At 39.9% G+C, this 23,721-nt stretch overlaps 1 protein-coding gene across 1 annotated transcript in view; it reads right to left on the bottom strand.

The window, feature by feature from the left end:
- The window catches only part of tmem123 (transmembrane protein 123), a 31,214-nt gene extending 13,596 nt beyond the window's left edge, over positions 1-17,618 (bottom strand). The window contains exons 1-3 of the mRNA XM_008108054.3: positions 17,271-17,618; positions 8,564-8,626; positions 360-608 (exon numbers count right to left, since the gene is read on the bottom strand). Of these exons, the coding sequence (XP_008106261.3) occupies positions 360-608; positions 8,564-8,626; positions 17,271-17,589 (631 nt within the window). The 5' untranslated portion in view covers positions 17,590-17,618. The remainder of the gene's footprint in view (positions 1-359; positions 609-8,563; positions 8,627-17,270) is intronic.
- Between the last annotated feature and the right edge of the window lie 6,103 nt (positions 17,619-23,721).

The raw sequence follows: 23,721 nt of genomic DNA on the forward strand, positions 1-23,721 counted from the left end.
GGTTTGATGTACATATATTTTGTTTAATATACATAATTATTTAAATTATTGTATAAAACGACCTTCAGTGTATGTATATAAGGTGTAAATGCATCATGGTCCATCTCCAAGATATGCAAATACATGTATTTCAAAAACTGAAATCTCAAACAGTCCTGGTCCCAAGGATTTTGGATCTGGGAAATGCAACCAGTGTTGTAATTTTGAGGGGTTTTTTCCCTACTATTCTTTAAAAACAAACCACACAAAACAGTATCAAACTGAACTTCCAAATAGACTGGCACAAAGCGAATATAATTCAAATAACGACACATAATAACATTTTTGAACTCAATAGGAAAGGAAAGATCAGAACATACCTGTCACAGTTACAGAAGGCAATACTGGCTTCGGAGTTGTGACCACGGTCACATTAGGCTTCGCTGGTGTGGGTTTGACAGCTTCAGTAGAGACTTCTTTGGGAGGAGATGTGGGTTTGGAGGTCGCAGTGGTCTTGGCAACAGTTGTGGGTTTGGCTGTGGAATTAGAAATCACAGAAGGGGCAGCTGTGGCGTTCGCTGCAGGCGGAGTGGGCTTGGAAGTAGCAATGCTTGTTGAATTCGAAGGACCTGTCAACATTACACAACAAATTACACATTACTCTGTAGCACATAGGAAAAAGAATTGTGCAACACAGATATTTCAGAAAAATAACAATACAAGTTAGTGAAGTACGGGAATTTAAAGGAGTTATACATCCCTTGTTTTGCAACAAAACCTCTATAAAGCAGCAAATGTTTGAACAGCATTATACAGGAATATATCAAATGTCCTGCTTCTTAAAAATCAGAAGATATGTGTCAAGTGCAGACACTTGGAACCAGGGCACCATTGCTAGGAAAGTTCCAAAAATTAGCTACCATCTCCTCAAAGCAGAAATCTCTTCAGATTACCTTAAAGAATTGGCAAGTTATATGAAGATGCTAATGCCCGATCTGCCTTACAGGTTCATAAGGATAAGACCAGGTGTAGAGAACATTTATTTTGCCAGACGTTGTCAGCCTGCAACATCTTTCAGCCCAAGCCAAACAATACCTATAGCTAGAGATTAAGGGCGCTACAGTTCAAGCTTCACCAAGGCAGCCAATTTCCCCATCTCTGTTTTATAGACAATGCTGTAAAGTGCTCTATAAATATAGCCTGTCATCCTGACAACTGATGTGGCCCTAAGTTACACTTAGGAGATTGTACCTACTTGGTATTCTCATTTGTCCTCCATATTTGCGGATTTGATCAATATGGACTCTTTAGGAATCTATTGATCAATTCTATGATCAACTTCCATTGAAGGGTGACTCAAATGATCAAGGCGCTGGAGAACAAGCCCTATGAGGAACAGCTTAAAGAGCTGGGCATGCTTAGCCTGCAGAAGAGAAGGCTGACAGAAGACATGATGGCCATATATAAAAAAGTGAGGGGAAGTCATAGGGAGCAAGCTTGTTTTCTTCTGCCCTGGAGACTAGGAAGCGGAACAATGGCTTCAAACTACAGGAAAGGAGATTCCACCTGAACATTAGGAAGAACTTCTCAACTGTGAGATAATGTTCAGCAGTGGAATTCTCTGCCCCAGAGTATGGTGGAAGCTCCTTCTTTGGAGGCTTTTAAGCAGAGGCTGGATGCCATCTGTTGGGGGTATTTTGAATGCGATTTTCTTGCTTCTTGGCAGGGGTTGGACTGGATGGCCCATGAGGTTTCTTCTAACTCTCTGATTGTATGATTCTAAGTTGTGTTGGAGGACCTGGACATTCCTAGGGAGAACACCACCTTAAAAATCCCCATTAAGACTCCAGCAAAAGTTGGCTAGAGTCGCACTGGAAGCCCTAGAGAGATGTTCTCAGGTTAAAAATATTGCACTTTTTATTTGCAAGGACTTTTGAGGGGTTGTGTGTCCTAACCTCAACAAAGTTGAGGTAATGGAATGGTATTGGAATGTCCTGCATAACCCAAGAAGGAATATGTTTTGCACTAGAGGCGTCAGAAACCATGGATAAATATTTTAGTTTCAGTTTCACATTTTTCAAACTAAAACCTGTTCTAGTGGTTCCGGTTTCTGAACTTTTAAAACTCCTCACAGGATTCAGAGGTTTACATACATTTCTCCTATTATATGCATTTTTATGTATGAGATAAACATTTTTATCTCATACAACTCTGTATGAAAATCTCCCAAATATAATGAAGATCTGCATGTTATTTTCATTAATGTGTTCATTTTATTTACAGCATTTTTTTACCCCGCCTTTCTCACCCGAGGGGACTCAAGGTGGCTTATTTTATTCCTTTAATACCAATAAACCACCCTTGAAACTTCAGAAAACTGCAAAGTTCTGTGTTTCACTTCATGCACTGTTCCAGAAAGTCTGAACTAGGCAGTTTCACATTAAAATGCATCTTGTGATCTGACATGTGCTTACTCCCTCTGATATCTACATATAAAACTGCTGATTGGCATTTAAGATGGGGGGGGGAGGGGGGAGCCCTGCACTTAACATAATCAGTTTCAAAGATGAGAAAAAGTAAGGTGTCAGCTAGAACCTGTGAAGCTACATTCCATTCTCTGTTTCATCCTTGGCAAACCAAGCTTAGTCTCATATACCTCCCCATCTTTTTTGGCCCCTGTCAAATTTGTACCAAGGAGAAAAAGAAGGCATGAGGTGGGATTACATGCATATCAAATGTAGATTTATTGATGAAGATGGAAAATAACACAGCTTCATTATTGAAATAAAAAAGCACTCCCTGATATCAAACATAAGAGGCTTGGAGAAAAACTATGCAAGAAGAAAGCTAGCAGATTATTACCTCGTGCTACTTGACAAACACACAGCAGGGACTTGTAAGTTCTTATAGTCTCATTTTGTGGTTTACATAAAACTTCCATTTGAAGGCCTACAAAGAGTCAGCATGGTGGAATGGTTTGATCAGTGGATGATGACTTTGGAGATTAGGGTTTGAATCCCCACTCGGATATGGAAACCTATATGCTTTCTCCTTTTCTCTCTGCCTTGCCAGTCTTTCATGCTCAGTAAGGGATTTTGATCTGCTGCCTGTTTATTTTGAGTGTTCTAGTTATGCATGCACAGCAAAAGTAGAATTGGCTAGAGCAAATCTAGTTTCCACAACTCATGTATTGCATGATTTATTGTAGACACAAAAGGTCTACATTTCTTCAGTCAGTCTTCTTTTACTGTTCTCCCAGTGCCGAATGCTGCTAAAAAACCTCCAGCTACACAAGAGTTATTGATGTATTGTATGTGTTGTATGACACCATCGTGTGCTATTTTGTAAGCAGCTCTGAATCCCTATTGGGAGAGAGTGATGGGGTATAAATAAAGTTGTATTATTATTATTTATTATTTTTAAGAGGACAAGGTGAGAATTGGCGCCCAAGGACTTAAAAAACACTTTGTAAAAGGGAACTTCTTTGCCAAAGGCTTTGTTAACTGAGGTATGCAAATGAAGGTTGCATCTACACTGTGAAATTAATGTAGTTTGATATTACTTTAACTGTCATGGCTCAATGCTTTGTAATCCTGGTATGTGCAGTTCGATGAGGAACCCGCACTCTTTGTCAGAGAAAGCCAAAGAACCTTGTAAAACTGCAACTCCCATGCCTTCAAAGAATTGAGCCATGGCAATCAAAGTGGTGTCAAACAGCAGTGTAGATATACCCTATTTCATCACTGACAGACACCATGTTTTTTAAAAGAATTTTTCACATGTAAATGTTGTTATACACTTCACAATAGTTGTCACTAACATAGGAATGTTTGTTTCAATCTGGAAAAGCAATGTTAAACCACAATCTTCATTTGCAATTGGAAAATAGTAATTACAGTTGAAATGGAGGCATCGACACTAAAAAGCTGCTGCAAAAATGCAACTCTAGTGCATTTTGCACCAGCTTTTTAATTTTAAAAAAGGAAGTTGTGGAGAACATTGTAAACAAAACAGCTGTGGTTTCAGAAATGAAACTGCATGCATCCCCAAACAAGTTTCATCATGTCCACCGGTCTTTTGAAAGAAGCACTTATTTAATGGCTTCCCAAATGTAGTTCAAACCAGTATTGCTTAATACTGAAACACCACAGGGCTTTTTCACTGAAGTACTCACCTTGTCCCAAGTAGGAAAGTCAGCTCCTTTGCAAAGCATGGATAAAATACAGGAACACATGAAATACATTTGCCAACCAGAGTTTCAAGGCAGATAAACCAACTCTCCAAAAGAGGACAGACTTGACTGAGTTTTATTTCATGAATGATTTCAATACTTTTTTAAAAAGTTAAACCCACAACTCATTATTTTGCCTTGCAATTCCCAGAACTTCCAACCCTGTATGAGCCAGTAGCCTTGCTGGGCAAGACATTTTGAGAGTTGTGGTCCTTTAACATAGGTTTTCTAAGCTTGAACAGATACCTCACACGAAACAGACCTGTAGATGTTACTGTTACATACAAAGAAAATTGGTTTTGGAGCGCCATAAGACTAGTTTCTGCTTCCCTGAAAGAAAATCCTAGGTTTATCATGATACATTTTGGGCTGCCATACTTTTTGTTTACATCAGATAACATCTCTCAACAAAGGATTCCCCCAGGTAGAAAGCAGCCAGGCTTTGAATCTGCAAGGCCATTCAATGCTAATCAAGGTGATCAATTACAACATTTACACATGCTTCAAACAGACAGGAGTTCTTTCTCCCAACCTGGACATTTCACAGCTATATAAACCCCACTTGCCTAGTTTCCAACAGACCTCACAATACCTGAGGATGCCTGCCATAGATGGGGGCAAAATGTCAGGAGAGAATGCTTCTGGAACATGGCCATACAGCCCGGAAAACTCACAGCAACCCAATAAAATTGCAACCAGTGAGGATGACAAAGACACAGCCCCTTCATACCAAAGCAAAGGACCTGCTATATCTTGAGAATCAGGAAAAGCACTCCTTTCTTTTTTTAAGTAGCAAAAATCATATTTCTGTGAAGGAGTTGAGGACCTTCAAATAATAGTCTCTGCCTCTACTCTGTGTGTGATTTCCACTCCACTATACAGTCAGCCCTCCATATCTGCAGTTTCAGTATCCATGAATTCAGCCATCCATGACCTCTGCCCTCAAAATAAATCCCCAAAGGAAATGCTGACTTTGCCATTTTATATAAGGAAATCGTGGCTATCATGTCCCCTTCTTAACCTTATCTAAGCTAACCACACCCAGCTCCCTAGTGTGGATTTTAAGAACAGTAGCATAAAATCAAAACATGTTTTTAAAAACAACACTTTAAATCTGCACGAGACCATTTATGATCTCACCCAGAGTGCTGAGCTGTTCTCAGAGACAAAGGTAAATAAAAAATAGGGAAATATGAACACAAAATGACTCTGAAAGAGAAGTCAACTAGTTTTGCTGGAAAAAGGGAAAGGAATGATCAACCACACCATGACTTGCTCTGACTTGCGTGTGGCACTCTGCCTGACTGTGGCTCCTTCCAAGCAGATAATTAATCCACGATGAAACACTTATGTGTGGTTTCCTTTTGCCTTCGATCTCTTTGTTGTATATCCAAATGGAAAAATCGGAGATATATGTTTGGACACTGATCAACAAAATAAATAATAACTGTTTGTCAAAGCAAGCCAAACAATCAACACCCCCCTTTTGCTCATAATGCAATAACCTTAGCTTATGCCAAGGGTCAAATAAACATGCAGAAATGGAGAGAAGAAGAGAGAGACCATCACATGATGGTCTCTCTCTTCTTCTCTCCATTTCTGCATGTTTATTTGACCCTTGGCATAAGCCAAGGTTATTGCAAGGTTATGATCAAATGCATCATAACATTAATTATGCTTTTTCTACTAACAACAAAGCAGGGATCTATTGTGATTTTTCACTGAGTATTAAACAGAGGAAAATCTTGGTGATTTGCAACAAGAGATTTATGTCAAGTCTTATTCTTAACTCCTGGCAGGAAGGTAGGTCCAAAGAACACATTGGAAAGGAGCTTAATTTGTTTTTTGATGCATACCAAATGCATCATCCATGATGTTTTCCCCCCAATTTAACCTACCGCCATCCACTCTACTGAGCATTACTCTGACTGATCTCAAAGCCAAACAGAGTTGATCCTGGTTGGTGCTTGGAAGGGAGATCACCATGGAATACTGCAACATCGGGTGCTATAGGCTACATTCAGAAAGGAGATGGTAAACTATCTCTGAGTACCACTGCTTAAGAAAACACTTGGAAATGCATGAGGTTGTCACATGTCAACAGGAGACTTGAAGGTACATAGGACTACTACTTCTTAGCAATAGGCCTATGGGGAGGAGAGGAGGGGAAACGAAGGATTTCCTGATGTATGGATTGTGATCTCAATAGGACTGCTAAAAGGGTGGGAGAGATATTGTGAATGTATATCTATCATAGAGAAATGAACTGATTCAAACAAGAACAAAGGGGAGGTTTAGAGGAGGGAAGGAACACAGGATAATGAGAAGGGACAAAGTGTGATCTGGGGACAGCTTATGTATGTACATATGCATATTAATGGGAAGGGTGGGCCTGCTTTTGGCTGATGAGATAGTCAAGTTAATTAGGGTTGTTACTCTTGAGTTCTTTCAAGTCGTTTCAGACTCAGAATGAACCTAACTCTAAAGTTTAGAAGGGGGACCGGGTAAATGACCTTGGAGGGCTGCATCTGGCCTGTAGTCCTTGGTTTGAAAACCCCTGGCTTATTTATTTATTTACCACACTTATACCCCACCCTTCTCACCCCAAAGGGGACTCAGAGCGACCTTACAAAGGAAACAATTTGATGCCACACATATACATTATCAGTAAATAAACAACACATTAAAAACCAAACAATAACAAAGATATCAACATTAAAACATCAGTTAAAATCAGTAATCCAAGTCATATTCCAGGGCCGTTCCATTTGTTATTGTGTTAATTTCATAATTTCTTATTGCACTGTTCAAATTTACTGACCAAAGGTTTGGACCCAAAGCCACATTTTTAGCTTTTTCCTGAAGGTCAGGAGGAAGGGGGCTGATCTAATCTCGCTGGGGAGGGAGTTCCACAGTCAAGGAGCCACCACTGAGAAGGCCCTGTTTCTCGTCCCCACCAACCTCACCTGAGAAGGTGGGATCGAAAGCAGGGCCACCCCTGAAGATCTTAGCATCCGAGGTAGATCATAGAGGGAAATAGATTTTGATAAGCAAGCTGGGCTGGAACAATTTAGGGCTTTATAGGCTAAAGTCAGCACTCTGAATTGTCAGGCGGTGGAGCTGGCATATCAGGGGGCTTATTGGGTTGGATTAGGACCAAGGAGCCAAATTCATTCAGTCATGAAACTCATGGGCGACCTCTGGCCAATCTTTTTTAGTGTAGCCTATCTCACTGTAGAGAACCCCTATACCTTAGGTTTACTTGTAGAAAGACAGAATATAAATGTAACCAATAAATATTCAGAAACATTCACATGAATGAAATAGGTAGTAAAGGAATGTTGCAAGGCATCATTTCATACAGAGGTGATCTAATGAGATGTGTCCTTCATAGAGCAGATCAAAGAGAATGGATTTGAAAAAACAGGGGCTCGAGCACGTTCTGTTTCTTCTCCCAAAAATCATTGGGGCTAGGCTTAACTTGCCCGCAACCTATTCTGGGTATGCAGACTTCAGGATTTTAACCCCAAGACAGCCCATTTCCCCTCTTCCGCTTTCCCCCTGTCTACTTAAGTTCCACTGAAGAGATCTAATAATGTAAAAGCTATAAACATTTTGACAACTTTTTTAATTGGACTACAAAATATTGCACAAATACAGATCTTTCTTCTAGCCAACCGAATTGTCTTGGCATCTTCTGTGATTTATCTAAGGCTGAAAAAGACTAAAGCAATACAGAAGCTGACTAGCTAACCAAATCCAGGACTGTAGTCACTTCTGCTAAGCCATGGGGTAGTCCAAATTCAAGAGTAGGAGATGGTAATAGGAAATGTAATCTTAGACATGCCACAATCACAAGGAGGGATGGTGGCTTGATTTTAACAGGGAAAGGAGAAATTTAGAGAGGCCATCTCTATGTCACAGAGCAAACTGCTGGAGATTTTGCTTAATGGTAAAGTATATAGAACCAGAAGTCCCAAATTGCCAAATTTTGTGTTTACAGCTCATTACCACTTAGGAACAAACCAGAGCTTGAAAGTTAAAAAAAAATCCAAAATCTGCCTGTTGGGAACTGCAGCACAAAACCATCTCAAGATCTGCACTGAAAACACATTAAGCAAGGAGTTAAATAACAAGCCAGGTTACCCTGTCATCATGGGTAGTTTTAAAATTGAGCCTCAAAAAAGCTTTTTAAAAAGTCTGGATAATTTGAATTTCAAGGTAGGCTTTTTTTTTTAAAGCTTTATAAGATAGTTATTAATTATTATTCTACAAGTTTGTATTAATACATATACAGGTTGTGCCTGGAGACAATGGGATGGGAAGGAAACAGCAGGCTAAGTAGTGACTTACCTGTTATTGAAGAATGTGAATGAAGAGGGGTGGGGGTCTCTGAAATCTTTTCATCAGATTTTACTGAAACAACACACAAATATAACTGTTACATATTAGCATGGCTTTCCCCTTTCAAAAGTCTAAGTCTTGATGCTCCTAATAATTTCTACAGAGCTATTTGAGATCTCCATAAACATTTCAAACATCGTAAGTTATGTTTATGCCAAGAGTTGCCCTGGATACAGGGGTCACACTGTTTTTCTGCACTCAGCTATCCACTGCTAATTGGAGATGTCTCCTGAATAACACTCACCCAATTGAGGAGAAGAAATGAAGTCAGTGGGGCTAAAAATCAGAGTAGGAAATAAGAACTTTTTTTGGACTACAACTCCCAAGGTTTTCCCAGCTACCACACACATAAGTACATTTTCAAGTTCTGCTAAAAATGACTCTTTTCTGTATTACTTCTACATTGTGAAATATTAGTGAAACCTGAAGTATCCATACTTATCTCCACTAGCTTAGATTTGAAGTAACCAACATCAAGGGATCTGATTGAAAGAATGACAGTCGCATGCTTTCATCCTAGAACATCTTCGTGACTTAGTTGAGAAGCTGTGCTTAAATCTGAATGGGATTTCTACACCGCCATGCACAATGCCTTTGATGACAATACTGTCTGGAATGGAATCAGTTCTATTATGTGCAACCAAGTTACTTTTGGAAGGTGTGTATGCTTTTTGATTGGTCTTTCACCATAACTATGCAATCTAAGGTTTCTTTCACACTGTACAATTATAATAATTTGATACTACAGTACGACCTCCATATTTGTGAGGTTATGTTCCAAGAACCCCTGTGAAGAGCTGAAACTGTGGGTAACAGTGAGCCTGTATTTTGACTATACTTGGACCAGAAGCATATTATTGAACTGCACTGGAAGACTTAGAGAAGCCTATACTCCCAGAGGGGAATATTTTTTTGGCACATTCATAAGTGAAAACATGGATATCCAATCTGTAGATAATGGGAGTCATACTGTACTTTTTATGCCTACATCCCATGGAATCTTGGGATTTGTAGTTTTGTGATGGTACTTAAGACTTTCCTGCCAGATGACTCTACCATCTTACCAAATGACATATTCCAGAATAAAGCTATGGAAATTAAAATGGTATCAAAATGCTTTAATTGTGCAGTGTGAAAGAGACCTTGTGCAAACTTTCTTTGGAGTAGATCTCAGTGACATCTGACTTACTTATCTGCTTCATCTCAACTATGTTAGTGCAGCCTGGTCATCAATTTCAGCCAAACAAATAATCACTTAGTAGGCCAACTTTAACAGTGCCAAATGTGAGCCTCGTGTCTTCATGTCCTCTCCTTGACCTTCCTTTTGTAATTTTAGCTTCAAGGAATATCTCCTTTGCAATGATATCTGAACTAGGAAGTGAATCACATTCTAGTTTTATATTTTGGTCTGCAAGCAGTACTCAAAGCATCTAGCTCTTCTGGTATTGATGTACTGAGTGAGCCTTTGCCAGCAGTGGAGATTTACGAGTCAATGTCCATCAGCACTTGGAACTGCAACACTTTCTCTATCTCTGTGTTTAACCTCCTGGTTCGGGTATCACCGGAAATCGTAGCTTAAAGAGAAAAAGTCTACTGATTCACCACAAATGATATCAATCTGCTAGTGTTCCAAGAATCAACTACACACAATTTCTGTACCACAACTCTGCACAAAACAGTATATCTGAACAGCTGCCAAAAATGTTCAGTAATGAAGCTGACCCAAAAACAGAACAGGAAAAGAAAAGATGAATTTAAGATAAAGAGATACGAAGAGGTTGTGTAAGAAAGGAAATCAACAAGTACAACTCACAGGTATCTTTGCTGTTTGGCAACTAAGTTAGGGAACATTTTTTTCGTGCCTATCTGGCCATTCCTTTGCCTTTTCACTGCCTTTCTTCTGATGGTTTGAGTATTTGAGATTTTGGGCATTTATGTATTGTGTTTGCAACATTTTTGTCTTGGGGCGGGGGGGGGGGGGGGAGCAGCTCTGAGTTTTTTTTAAGAATAGAAGGACAATTATTTTGCCCAGAACCTGCAAGTACAAAATAAAGGAAGCACAACTGCTAGATTCACGCTATAGCAGCACGTTGGTTTTAAAAACACAGTTAAATAGAGATTTAACAAGTTATTTTGTCACTACAGAAAAGCTGCACATGAGCTGATCTTTTCTGCAGGTCCAAAATTACAAGAAACCCGCCCTCCTCCACATTCTCAGACATAATTCAAAACTACCCCACCTTCCTGTAATGCACTCTCATACAATGCCTTCATACTGTCTGTTATCTTTATTCCAGAATTCCACCAAGGGATCAGTGTTCAATTGCTTCAGGACACATGAAAATTGCAAGATCTTAAACTCAATTTCTAAGCCATCTTACTGAAATACCTCTGAAGCTCTTCAGGTATCTTTTGTAATATTTATGGTATTTTGAAAATCTCTCCCTGTTACTTTCCTCTCTTGCTTCAATTCAGGAATTTCCACCATTAGAGAACAAACTATGCCCTGATGACTTTCTACCTTATGAAGCAAACTGATTACTGTAATTTTAAAGACAAGTCTTCTGGAGAGGGTTCAGCTAGTAGAATTGATCTTATTGCACAATGTTATTATAAATTATCTGCAAACAAGAGAGTAGAGTCAGTACACCAAATTTCTGACTCATATCCTTTTATTTTCTATTGTTTAACTCCAACACCTTTTTAAATAACAAATGTATATTAATCTGTAATAACTATGGTCAAATTGTAGCAGAAGGCATACATAATAAGCTTCACCAGAGATGAAATTAGTTCTAACAAGTCAAAAATTCCCACTGGAGTTGAAAATTAGAATCTTAGAGCACATCTACACTGTAGAATTAATGCAGTTTGACCAATGCTATGGGACCTGGGATTTGTAGTTTGGCATCAATACACTTTGGCAGAGAAGGTTAGATACCTTGCAAAACTACAACTCCTGTGAAGCCACAGCAGTTAAAGTGGGTCAAGATGCATTAATTCTACAATATTAATTTTTGCTCCCAAAGATGCTCTAGGTCTTATTTTCAGGGGATGTCTTATTTTTCCATGAAGAATTCACATTTATTGTTGAACAAAAAATGAACATTATATACTGTACAGTAGTTGTTATCACAAACCAGCATAAGCAAACTGTGAATCCTATCAAGAATTTCTTGTTACTACCAATATTTCCATGTACAACACTTTATGGCACGTACATTTACTGATCCTGCAAGCTCTGGTGTTCTGTTCAGCGGGCATGCTTCCAAACAAAAATGTTACTAGGTCTTACTTTCGGGGGAGGCCTTATATTTAGCAATTCAGCAAAACCTCTACTAGGTCTTATTTTTTGGGGATGTCTTATTTTAGGGGAAACAGGGTAGATGCACCCTCAGTCAATGTCCAAAGACTACAGCATACTTCAACAGATGCAGCAGGACTTTTTTGTTTTGCCGCAAGAGACTAACATGGCTGTGCCCCTGGAAATACATGCCTACAAGCTGTACAAAATATAACTTGATCCTTAGGGTTAGGCCATAAATCAGCTCAGACACAGGTATGAAAGTTATATTTACATCTAGGAGGTGTTTCAGTTTCCTAAATAAACCGTAAAATATTGTAAAGCTGCAAAATAATCCAGAGCAATAGTGCCCATGACCTTGCTATGAATAAACCTCAGCTGTAGTGCATTCCAGTACATGTTAGAATTTTACACAATTTCTTCAAAGGGTTTATTGCTAAAAGAGAAAGAACATAAAGCAGAAGCCATTTTCTTAGACCACACAGTAAACATTTTCTAGCTAGTGTGCTTAGTAGTGTCATGCACTCTACTGCAAAATAAATTCTCTGGAATTGGGAAAGGCTAATTTCTTAGAAACCTCTTCAGAGTAAGGATAATTAGTTTTGGCAAATTAATTATCCTTCCAGTGACTTCATGGATGCTTGTATCTTGACACAACTGGTAGCAATGGAACCAAAAATGAATTCATCAACGGGTACATTAAGCATGTGTATGTATGTGCCTTCAAGCTGCCATCAACACATGGCAACCCATTAATTTCATAGGGTTTTCCTGGGCAATACATACTCAAGAGATGATTTTGCGCTGAAACATAAACCCCAGCGTCTAATATTCATATGCAGTCTCTCATGTAAGGACTAACCCAGACTGATCCTGCTTAGCGTCCAAGATCAGATGGGTCCTGGTGCCTTTAATGCCTTCAGGCTTGGGTCAAGTATAACTGAGAAGCAGTGGTCCTTTGCGTTCCTAGACTGCATCTGAAGGTAAGCCATAGGTTACATTAACCTTGGTGTGTGCTTTTAGTCCTGATTTGTTCTGCAGATAACTATCCAAATCACAATTTGTTTTTCCTCATTTTTGGTCTGCTTCTTTTCATTTTGTAAGCATCTCTTTAGAGATGGACACATGAAAAACAAAGCGAGATTCAAGTTCAGAATAAGAGTGTGCCATGGTAAAAACAAAACAAGGTTCAATAGTCAACAAGGTTGCTAGGATGCACAAGCCAGAGTTCAAACAACTATAACTTATTGTTGTGTAAATTCACTACATTTCCTACCAAAGAAGCTCACAGATCAATGATGTTTTATTTCTGAGCAGGGATGCAAGGAAAATTACATGGACCCTTCCCCTCTTCTTATCTGCTAAGACTTTCCTTTCAAAATTCAAATCAAGGGGCTCATGATTGTGAGTTATAATTTAGTTCAAATTATTCCCTAGCTTGATCCACCTATGTGCTCTAGTTTGCACCCAGTCTAGAATGACAGAGTTGGAGGAAATCAAAAAGATGATCCAACCGAACTACCTGGAACACAGGAAAACACTATCAAGGCAGTCCAGACAGATGGTCATCTGTTCTCTGATTAAAAACCTTCAAAAGAGGAGACTCCCATGACTATTGAACAACTCTTACCTTAAGGCAGTGGTTCTCAACTTGGGGTCCCCAGATGTTTTTGGCCTTCAACTCCCAGAAATCCTAACAGCTGGTAAGCTGGCTGGATTTCTGGGAGTTGTAGGCCAAAAACATCTGGGGACCCCAGGTTGAGAACCATTGCCTAAGGAGGCTCTTCCTAATATTTCAGTGGAATCTCCTTTCCTGTAGTTTGAATCAGGTGCTACATGCCCTAGGGTGCATCTGCACTATAGAATTAATGCAGTTTGAGATAACTTTCATTGCCATGATCAAATGCTATGGAATCATTGGAGTTGTAATTTTGATGGGTAGTGTAGTCCAGCCTATTTGGGAAGCCATGAGGCTAAGGAAGATTACTTTTGGCACAAAAATGGATATGATTCTGAGAACTGAAGGGGTTTGCTTCCAAGTCACATTATTCCCCAGTATGACCAACTTTGTGTACAAACTCTGCCCTTTGCTTTGATTTAATAAGAACTGTTTGCTGGAATTGCCACTTCAAACCTCCTCCCCAGAGGCACCAGAATGTAACAATCCTTTATTTTTATGTTACTGCGCTTCAAAAAAAGAAACTTCACTGTTTATGACTGGCGGCATGTTTAATAAATATGCAGCACGGACGCCCCAACTCGGAACAAACTGGTGAGATTCAATATGCCTCAGACTTGTTTTGCAACAAGTACAAAACAACATTTGCTTCTGTAAACTTAAGGCCATGTTCACACAATGGTCCCTCAGCTTTACAACAAAAGTTAACAAAGCAAAACAAGTGGGACCACTAAAAACTAACTAACAAAAAAAGCACAATGTTCCTATTCTCTGTTCCACCCAGCCATGCCTTTTTCCATTCCATTTTCCTGCAGTTTTCTTTTTCTCCCTCCCCAATGGGAAATCACCATTTCATGACCAGTTAAAATGCCCATTCCTTAGATAAACAGAGGCTGGATGGCCCATGTGGTCTCTTTCAACTCTATTATTGTATGATTCTATATTTTGTAGTTTCCCTGAGACATTTATTATCTCATTTCCAGAGATCCTTTCATCCTTCTGCGAACTTCATAATTCCTTGGGACTACTGATAATATTTTGGCCATGGTACATAAGCAAAAGCATCCATATCTGAATATGTACCAAAAGGGATATGACTACAGCATGACCCTCATATCCACAGATCTGACAGCCATGTTTTCAATTAGCCATGCTGGGGGATTGTGCACATTTGAGTCCAAGGACACATCAGCACTGTAGAATTAATATAATTTGGCACCACTTTAATTGTCATGTCTCTGACAAATAATGCTGGTGGTTCACCAAACGACAACTGCCATGATTCCACAGCATTGAGCCATGGTAGTTAAAGTCATGTCAAATTATATCCAATGTGTCTTCGAAGGCTTTCATGGCCAGAATCACTGCGTAGCTGTGAGTTTTCCGGGCTGTATGGCCATGTTCCAGAAGCATTCTCTCCTGACATTGTCCACATCTATTGGCAGGCATCCTCAGAGGTTGTGGAAACTATGCAAGTGGGGTTTATATATCTGTGGAATGTCCATGGTGGGAGACAGAACTCTTGTCTGTTGGAGGCCAGTGTGAATGTTGCAACTGGCCACCTTGATTAGCATTGAACAGCCTTGCAGCTTCATAGCCTTGTAACTTCCTTTGTTGGGAGGTCTTTGCTGGCCCTAATAGTTTCCTGTCTGAAATTCCCCTGTTCTCTTAGTGTTTTTCTATATTTACTGTCCTGATTTTAGAGTTTTTTAAAATACGGGTAGCCAGATTTTGTCATTTTCATATTTTCCACCTTTTTGTTGAAATTGTCCACATGCTTGTGGATTTCAATGGCTTCTTTGTGTAGTCTGACATGGTGATTGTTAAGAGTGGTCCAGCATTTCTGGTCCAAGCATGTGGACAATTTCAACAGAAAGGAGAAAACTATGAAAAGGCTACCAGTATTTTTAAAAAAAACTCTCTAAAATCAGGGCAGCGAATAAATAACAATGCACAGAAAACGGGGGATTTCTAGACAGGAAAGAACCAGCTAACACCTCCCAACAAAGGAGTCAGCCCGGGAAAACTCACAGAAACCCAAATTATATTCATTCTGTGTTGATGGACTCAGTCAGGGACTGCGGAGAACACTGAAATTGAAAGACTTAGGGTTCAACACAACTGATCTAAATGCAGAAGTGGAAAACCTTACCAACCAGAATCTTCCAACAGCAGAGTTGGTGGATTATGGGAGTTTTAGTCCATGCTAGCAACTTCTGCCCAAAGTGCAGTTCTTACCAAGCTGCATCCTTCCAAAGGCGCATCGCATGGACTGTAGAATTACCTGCTATGGAATCATGGGAGTTGTAGTTTTACAAAGTCATAGCCTTCCCTGCCCATGAAAAGTTGGGGTTTATATATCTGTGGAAGGTCCAGGGTGGGAGAAAGAACTCTTGTCTATCGGAGGCAAGTGTGAATGTTTCAATTAATCACCTTGATTAGCATTTAATCCTTCCACTGATATATAAACCTTCTTTGCTTAGTTTCCAATATACAGTAGAGTCTTACTTATCCAATGTTCTGGATTATCCAACACATTTTTGTAGTCAATGTTTTCAATGCATTGTGATATTTTGGTGCTAAATTCATAAATACCGTAATTACTACATAGTATTAATGTGTAATGAACTACTTTTTCTGTCAAATTTGTTGTATAACATGATGTTTTGGTGCATCATTTGCAAAATCATAACCTAATTTGATGTTCAATAGGCTTTTCCTTAATCCCTCATTATCCAACATATTCGCTTATCCAACATTCTAAAAAGGTAAAGGATTGTCCGTAGACACCTCCAAGGTCATGTGGCCGGCATGACTGCATGGAGCGCAGTTACCTTTCCACCGGAGCGGTACCTATTGATCTACTCACATTGGCATGTTTTCGAACTGCTAGGTTGGCAGGAGCTGGAGCTAACAGCGGCTGCTCCCGCCGCTCCCGGGGTTTGAACCTGGGACCTTTCAGTCTCCAGTTCAGTGCTTTAACACACTTTGCCACTGGGGCTCCTTAGAGTCTCACTTATCCAACATAAACGGGCCAGCAGAATGTTGGATAAGCGAATATGTTGGATAATAAGGAGGGATTAAGGAAAAGCCTATTAAACATCAAATTAGGTTATGATTTTACAAATTAAGGACCAAAACATCATGTTATACAACAAATTTGACAGAAAAGGTAGTTCAATACGCAGTAATGTTATGCTGTAATTACTGTATTTACGAATTTAGCACCAAAATATCACAATGCACTGAAAACATTGACTACAAAAATGCGTTGGATAATCCAGAACGTTGGATAAGTGAGATTCTACTGTACTTCACAACCTCTGAGGATGCCTGCCATAGATGTGGGCGAAACGTCAGGAAAGAATGCTTCTGGGACTGGGACATGACCATACAGTCCTGAAAACTCACAGAAACCCAAGTGATTCCGGCCATGAAAGCCTTCGGCAACACGTGTGTTCTTTCTTCCAAGTTTGCATCCCTTCCAGCTTGCAGTGGGAAGAGTGTGAATACTTTGAAAGTGAAAGAAAATATCCACTTTCAACAGCATCAGTGAGGCATGCATTCCAAAATATCGGAGCAAGGCGGGCAGAAAGAAAAAAAAACTCTTTTTGTTATGTTTTTGTTTTGCGCCTGTTGTTGGGCGAGGAAGCGTTTGCTCAGCAAAGACTTACCCAACTGGAGGGCGAGGGAGGCGAGGAGGGCGAGCCGAAGGGGCAGAAGCAGCGGCTTCATGGTGTCCTCCGGGGGGAGAGGGAGGCTCGAAGGCGGCTTCCCAAATCGGGAGAAAAAAGGAGTGGAGACGGGGAAGGGGAGAGGCGCAACCCAGGGCTTCTCCGCGGTGCGTAACGAGGCGCGCGGGGAGCGAGCGAGCGAGCGAACCCGGGCTCTTTTCCCACGTGACGGAGAGGAAGAGGAAGGGCGGGCGAGGAGCAGAGGAGAGGAGAGGCCTCCCGGGGCATCCCATTGGCCCTTCGTCTCTAGCCCTGGCATTTTAGGGCATCTCTCCACCCACAACAAAAGTTTCCTGCGTTTCAGCAAAACAACAAAGAAGGCAAAGAAACAGGAAGAAAACAGATCGGTAGAGTAGAGCAGGGGTCCTCAAACTTTTTAAGTGGAGGGCCGGTTCAAGGTCCCTCAGACTGTTGAGGGGCCGAATTATCATTAAAAAAACCCCCAACAAATTCCTATGCACACTGCACATGTCTTATTTGTAGTGCAAAAAAGCCCCCAACAACAATTATTTGTTTGTTTGTTTGTTTACTACATTTATACCCCACCCACTCTCATCCCGAAGGGGACTCAGAGCAGTTTACAAGTTGTATGTACAGTAGAGTCTCACTTATCCAACATTCACTTATCCAACGTTCTGGATTATCCAACGCATTTTTGTAGTCAGTGTTTTCAATACATCATGATATTTTGGTGCTAAATTCGTAAATACAGTAATTACTACATAGCATTACTGCATATTGAACTACCTTTTCTGTCAAATTTGTTATATAACATGATGTTTTGGTGCTTAATTTGTAAAATCATAACCTAATGTGGTGTTTAATAGGCTTCTCCTTAATCTCTCCTTGTTATCCAACGTATTCGCTTATCCAACGTTCTGCCAGCCCGTTTATGTTGGATAAGTGAGACTCTACTGTACTTACAATATATTATATTATTAGCAAAGCACAATATTAGCATTATATATTACTATATTGTACTATACCACTATACAGTAATATTATTAATAATATTACATTTAATATATAATATATAATTAATATTATTATATTGTATTATTATTAGTATTATATTGTATTACATTATAATATTATTATCAATACAGTAGAGTCTCACTTATCCAACATAAACGGGCCAGCAGAATGTTGGATAAGTGAATACCTTGGATAATAAGGAGGGATTAAGGAAAAACCTATTAAACGTCAAATTAGGTTATGATTTTACAAATTAAGCACCAAAACATCATGTTATACAACAAATTTGACAGAAAAAGTAGTTCAATATGCAGTAATACCATGTAGTAATTACTGTATTTACCAATTTAGCACCAAAATATCACGATGTATTGAAAACATTGACTACAAAAATGCATTGGATAATCCAGAACGTTGGATAAGTGAGACTCTACTGTAATATCTGCACCCAGTCTTTTAGGCACATATCCCTTTGGAAATAAATGGCAATCATAAGCTTATTGAAAAGGAAAAAAAAGTGATGTCACATCCTTTTGGTAAATGTGAATTCCCACGGGCATGTGGAGACCACCTTTTGAAAACCACTAGTCAAGACAAGCATGACCTTGTTAGAAGTCAACCTGTTGAACAACTTCTGAGGATGCCTGCCATAGATGTGGGCGAAACATCAGGAGAAAATGCTTCTGGAACACGGCCATACAGCCTGGAAAACTCGCAGGAACCCATTTACACAAATGATCAGCCACTGCCATAAGGGACAGAGTTTCATCTATGCTGATGATTGTGCCATCACCGCTCAAGTAGGGAGCTTTGAAATGATTGAACTTAGGTTCACCGAAGCATTAGGTGCTCTTACTGCCTATTACAGGGAAAACCAGCTGATTCCCAATCCAATTAAAAGGCAGATTTGTGCTTTTCATCTTAAATACAGACAAGTATCTCGAGCTCTGAGGATTACCTGGGAAGAAATCCCACTGAAGCATTGCAGCACACCAAAATACCTGGGAGTTACCCTGGACCATGCCCTGACTTGAATGTCAAGCAAAAAGTGGATACTAGAAATAATATATAAAAGCTAATTGGCATAACCTGGGGTTCACAACCAGACACAGTGAAGACATCTGCCCTTGCGCTTTGCTACTCTGCTGCTGAATATGCATGCCCAGTGTGCAGTACATCTCACCACGTTAAAACAATGGATGTGGTTCTTAATGAGACATGCTGCATTATCAGAGGAGAAATGTTACTATTTAGCTGATATTGCACCACCTGACATCCGCTGGGAAGTAGCAGCCAATAATGAAAGAGCCAAGGCAGTGACATCTCCGACCCATCCTGTTTGGATATTAGCCAGCATGCCAGTGCCTTAAATCAAGAAATAGCTTTCTAAGGTCTACAGGGATACTCACAGGAACACCTCAGCAAGTCCAAAAGTAGCAGGCTAAAACCTGGAGTCTCAATCAGTGGCTGATACCGAATGAGAGACTCTCTCCTGAGCACACAAAGGACTGGGTGACTTGGAAGGTGCTGAACAGACTGTGCTCTGGCACCAGGAGATGCAGAGCTAATCTTAAGAAATGGGGCCATGAAGTGGAGTCCACGACATGTGGGTGTGGAGAAGAGCAAACCGCAGACCACCTACTGAGCCCTGCCACATGCACAGTGGAGGACCTTCTTACAGCGACACCAGAGGCACTCCAAGTGGCCAGCATCTGGTCAAAGGACATGTAGTATTATGCCAAGTTTTTAACTTTGTTTGTGTTTTTAAATACATGATAACGGTGCCCTCAATTCATTTCTAACACAAATAAAATCAGTTTGATTAGAAACCCATAAAAAGAATGGACATATATACATTGTAATAATGATATGTATGGGGAGGGACACAACACATCTCATGAAAACTTTTCATTTATATATTTTTAAAATATATGATTTTTAAGATACTAATATAGATTTCCAAGATTTTTGTCATGTCTCCTTACATTTGAGCGACATGCCGACACACTGCAGCTGGCACACTAATGTGTCACAGCACACAATTTGGAAAGCTCCACTCTGTGCCTTGGCCTTTTACGCTATTACTCCTGTATCTCCAGAACCAATGTCCATGGTTTCACTTACCTGCATCTGAAAGAATATGGTTCTCCAGTGTTATTCAATTATATGTTTTAATAGACGTTACTATCAGTCATACTGGAGGACCTAGCAATTGACTAGAGAGGTATCCTCTCTAAGATTCTCCAGGTCCTCCAGCATAACTCAATAGCATGTTTGGACTGGAAATTGTTCATCTCAATAGAGTTTCCTACTACCTGTGGATTCTGATATTTGCAGTAAGTTCAGGGATGCATTCCTTCATATATATAGTGGTTGCACTGTATCTGTCTTGATTCCCATTTAGCTTCAGTGGATGATTTTAGTTATAGTATTAGGTGTCTACGGACTACGCTGGCTCTTTGGCTTAGAAATGGAGATAAGCACCAATCCCCAGAGTCGGACACAACTGGGGTTAATGTCAGGGGAAAACCTTTACCTTTACTTTACCCTATTCGATGAGAGGAAAAAAAAATGCGCCCTATCCACTCTTCACATCATGATTGGATTTATTCACTTATAGCATGTTTCTGTTTACTGCCACTGATGATGTGTATTTATAAACAAATATATGAACATAAAAAACGCTATATGTACATCAAATATTTTTGATATTATTCTCAATGCATGAAGCAGATCACATATAGAGTTGCCACTAGTACTGATAGTACAAAACGTAAGTAAATCCAGGGACTTAGACATACTACAGAAATATAATGTTTCTACTCAGTTTTACAGTAACTGCCAATGTTCCATCCTATGGAATTTTGCGGTCTATAGTTTGGTGAAGCACTGAAGCTCTGTGATTCAGGATTCCGAATGATTTTCACTATACAATAGAACCTCCACTTTCATGGGAGGTAAAAGCACAGGACCCATGGAAAAGTGGAAAAACTGCAAATAAGACAATTGATTTTTTTTTAAGCTGAGAAAACACCTCTCTAGGAATCTCTAAGACTTTTGTCAAGGTTAAGTAAAGGTAATGGTTTCCCCTTGACATGAAGTCCAGTCGTGTCCAACTCTGGGGGTTGGTGCTCATCTCCATTTCTAAGCCAAAGAGCCAGCGATGTCCGTAGATGCCTTCAAGGTCATGTGGCCAGCATGACTGCATGGAACCATTATCTTCCTGCCGGAGTGGTACCTATTGATCTACTCACATCTGCATATTTTTGAACTGCTAGGTTGGCAGAAGCTAGGCTAACAGTAGGAGCTCCCCCCCGCTCCCTGGATTCAAATTTCTGACCTTTTGGTCAGCAAATTTAGCAGGTCAGTGGTTTAACCCGCTGCGCCTCTGAGGGATACCCTGGAAGATTTAGAGATTCCTAGAGAGAACATCTCACTAGGACTCTGTTGGGTCTCCAAAACAACTATATAGTCAAATTCTGCCAGAGATTTACCATAGTGTCATTCTGGAAAACCTGAAGATTCCTAGTAAGGTGTTTTCTCTAGAAGTCTATAAATCTTCCAGGGTAACAGTAACATAAGTCTAGGTGAAGGACCTTGAGATTCCTAGAGAGGTGTTCTCTCAGTTATTTTTTTAAATCTTTGTTTTTCCACCTAGAGATTCTTACAGAAAACATATTAATAAAATCTGCAAAACGTAAACCTACAAACATGTAGAATCAATTGTATATCCATGTATGACGTTTGACCTGGCATATAAATCAAGAGGCATATGAGAGCAAGGATTGGCGGTAAAGGCTTTCCAGCCCAATCCTTGAAGCCAGCACCCATTTCTGAAATAATGATTTCCATTTATGACAACATTAGGTGTGTCAAGCTTACTGCTTAAACTGTTATAATACTGGAACCCTCCAGGTGAACGCCTGGTCCTGGCTGGTGTAAAGTGTGTTTTCTCTATTTTACTGCTGCCATCCTGTTTCCCCCTTCCCATCAGTAAGCAAGACTTTCTTTTCTTTCCCTATTTGCCTATGGGAATTGTGCACTCCATAAGTAATTCCTGTCCTACTAACCTTTCAGAGTTCTTTGGAAATGTAAATAAACATGTGATCACGAGTTGTCCAGTAGATATTGCTTATTTGGACTTCCAAAAAGTATTGAACAAAGTCTTACACTGGAAACTCTGAGCAAAGTTTACTGTCTTGGGAAAAGAGAAAAAGTTCTTATTATGCGTTGTAAACTCGTTTTGAAAATGGAATGCAGAGAGCAGAGGAAAAGATCAGTTCTTGCCATGGGGAGATGGACACAGAAAGGTTCCCCAAATATCTAGACTTGCCTGATATTTTCATAAGTTACTAAGAAATTATTGTGTTGCCAGTTGTGCCTTGAGAGAACATGAACAAATCCATACATGTTCTAAGTGCACATACTGATCAGAAATCTTGTGACCTTGGCCGATAACAACTGAAATGGACTTAAAAACCCATATTTGCATATAATACTTTAAAAGAGGAATTTTAAAACACATAGCAATCAAGCTATCATTGGCCCTTGACATTTGCAGGTGTGACTTTTGATTTGATTATTAGTAGATTTGATTATTAAGATCTTTTGAGAGATTTCTACGGCCCCTTCCACACAGCTGAATAAAATCCCACATTTCTGCTTTTAACTGGAATATAGGGCAGTGAGGACTCGGATAACTCAGGGCAGTTCCAGACAGCGCTAAATCACGTGAGGGGAAGACATCCCGGGGACTTCAGAAGAGCTCCACATACAGACCTGTTCGCCCCAGGTTTTCTGTCTCCGTTGTCCACACTTGATGCTTTGTTGCGAGATTTAGAGGCTCCCAAGATGGCCACCGCAAGACGTCAAGATGCGGATACGCAGATATGCAAATCGCTGCAAAAGTTCAATGCTTTGTCCTGACCAGAGAAACTTTGCCCTCAACATGTTTAATGAACTTTCTGGCACACAAATAAAGTTTGTGGGGTATGACCACTTCTGCCCAAGTCAGCACAACACAATCAAACAGGAACACACACTTTCAAGTTAGCAACAGAACTTTGCCATTATTATTTGACCTTGCTGCCTGGCCATCTGTGCGGACAGATTTGGTTGTGTACTTGTGGCATGGAACAGCAATCTGTTCATAGGTTATACATGGCTGTTCCTGATTGCTCTTATTGTAAAAAGATGTACAGCATTGACTACGGGACCACAACTTTGTCCTGGCCAGAGAAACTGTGCCCTCCAGACATTTCATGAAGTATCTGCCACATAAACATAATGTGCTAGGACCATTTCTGTCCAAGTCAGCATTGCACATTCAAACAGGAACAAACACTTTCAAGGCAGGAACAGAACTTTGTCATTATTAAAACTTTTTAGAACCTGGCTGCCTGGCCATCTGTGTATA

This window comes from Anolis carolinensis, chromosome 3 (genome assembly GCF_035594765.1).
Source record: "Anolis carolinensis isolate JA03-04 chromosome 3, rAnoCar3.1.pri, whole genome shotgun sequence".
In the NCBI taxonomy this organism is placed as follows: domain Eukaryota; kingdom Metazoa; phylum Chordata; class Lepidosauria; order Squamata; family Dactyloidae; genus Anolis; species Anolis carolinensis.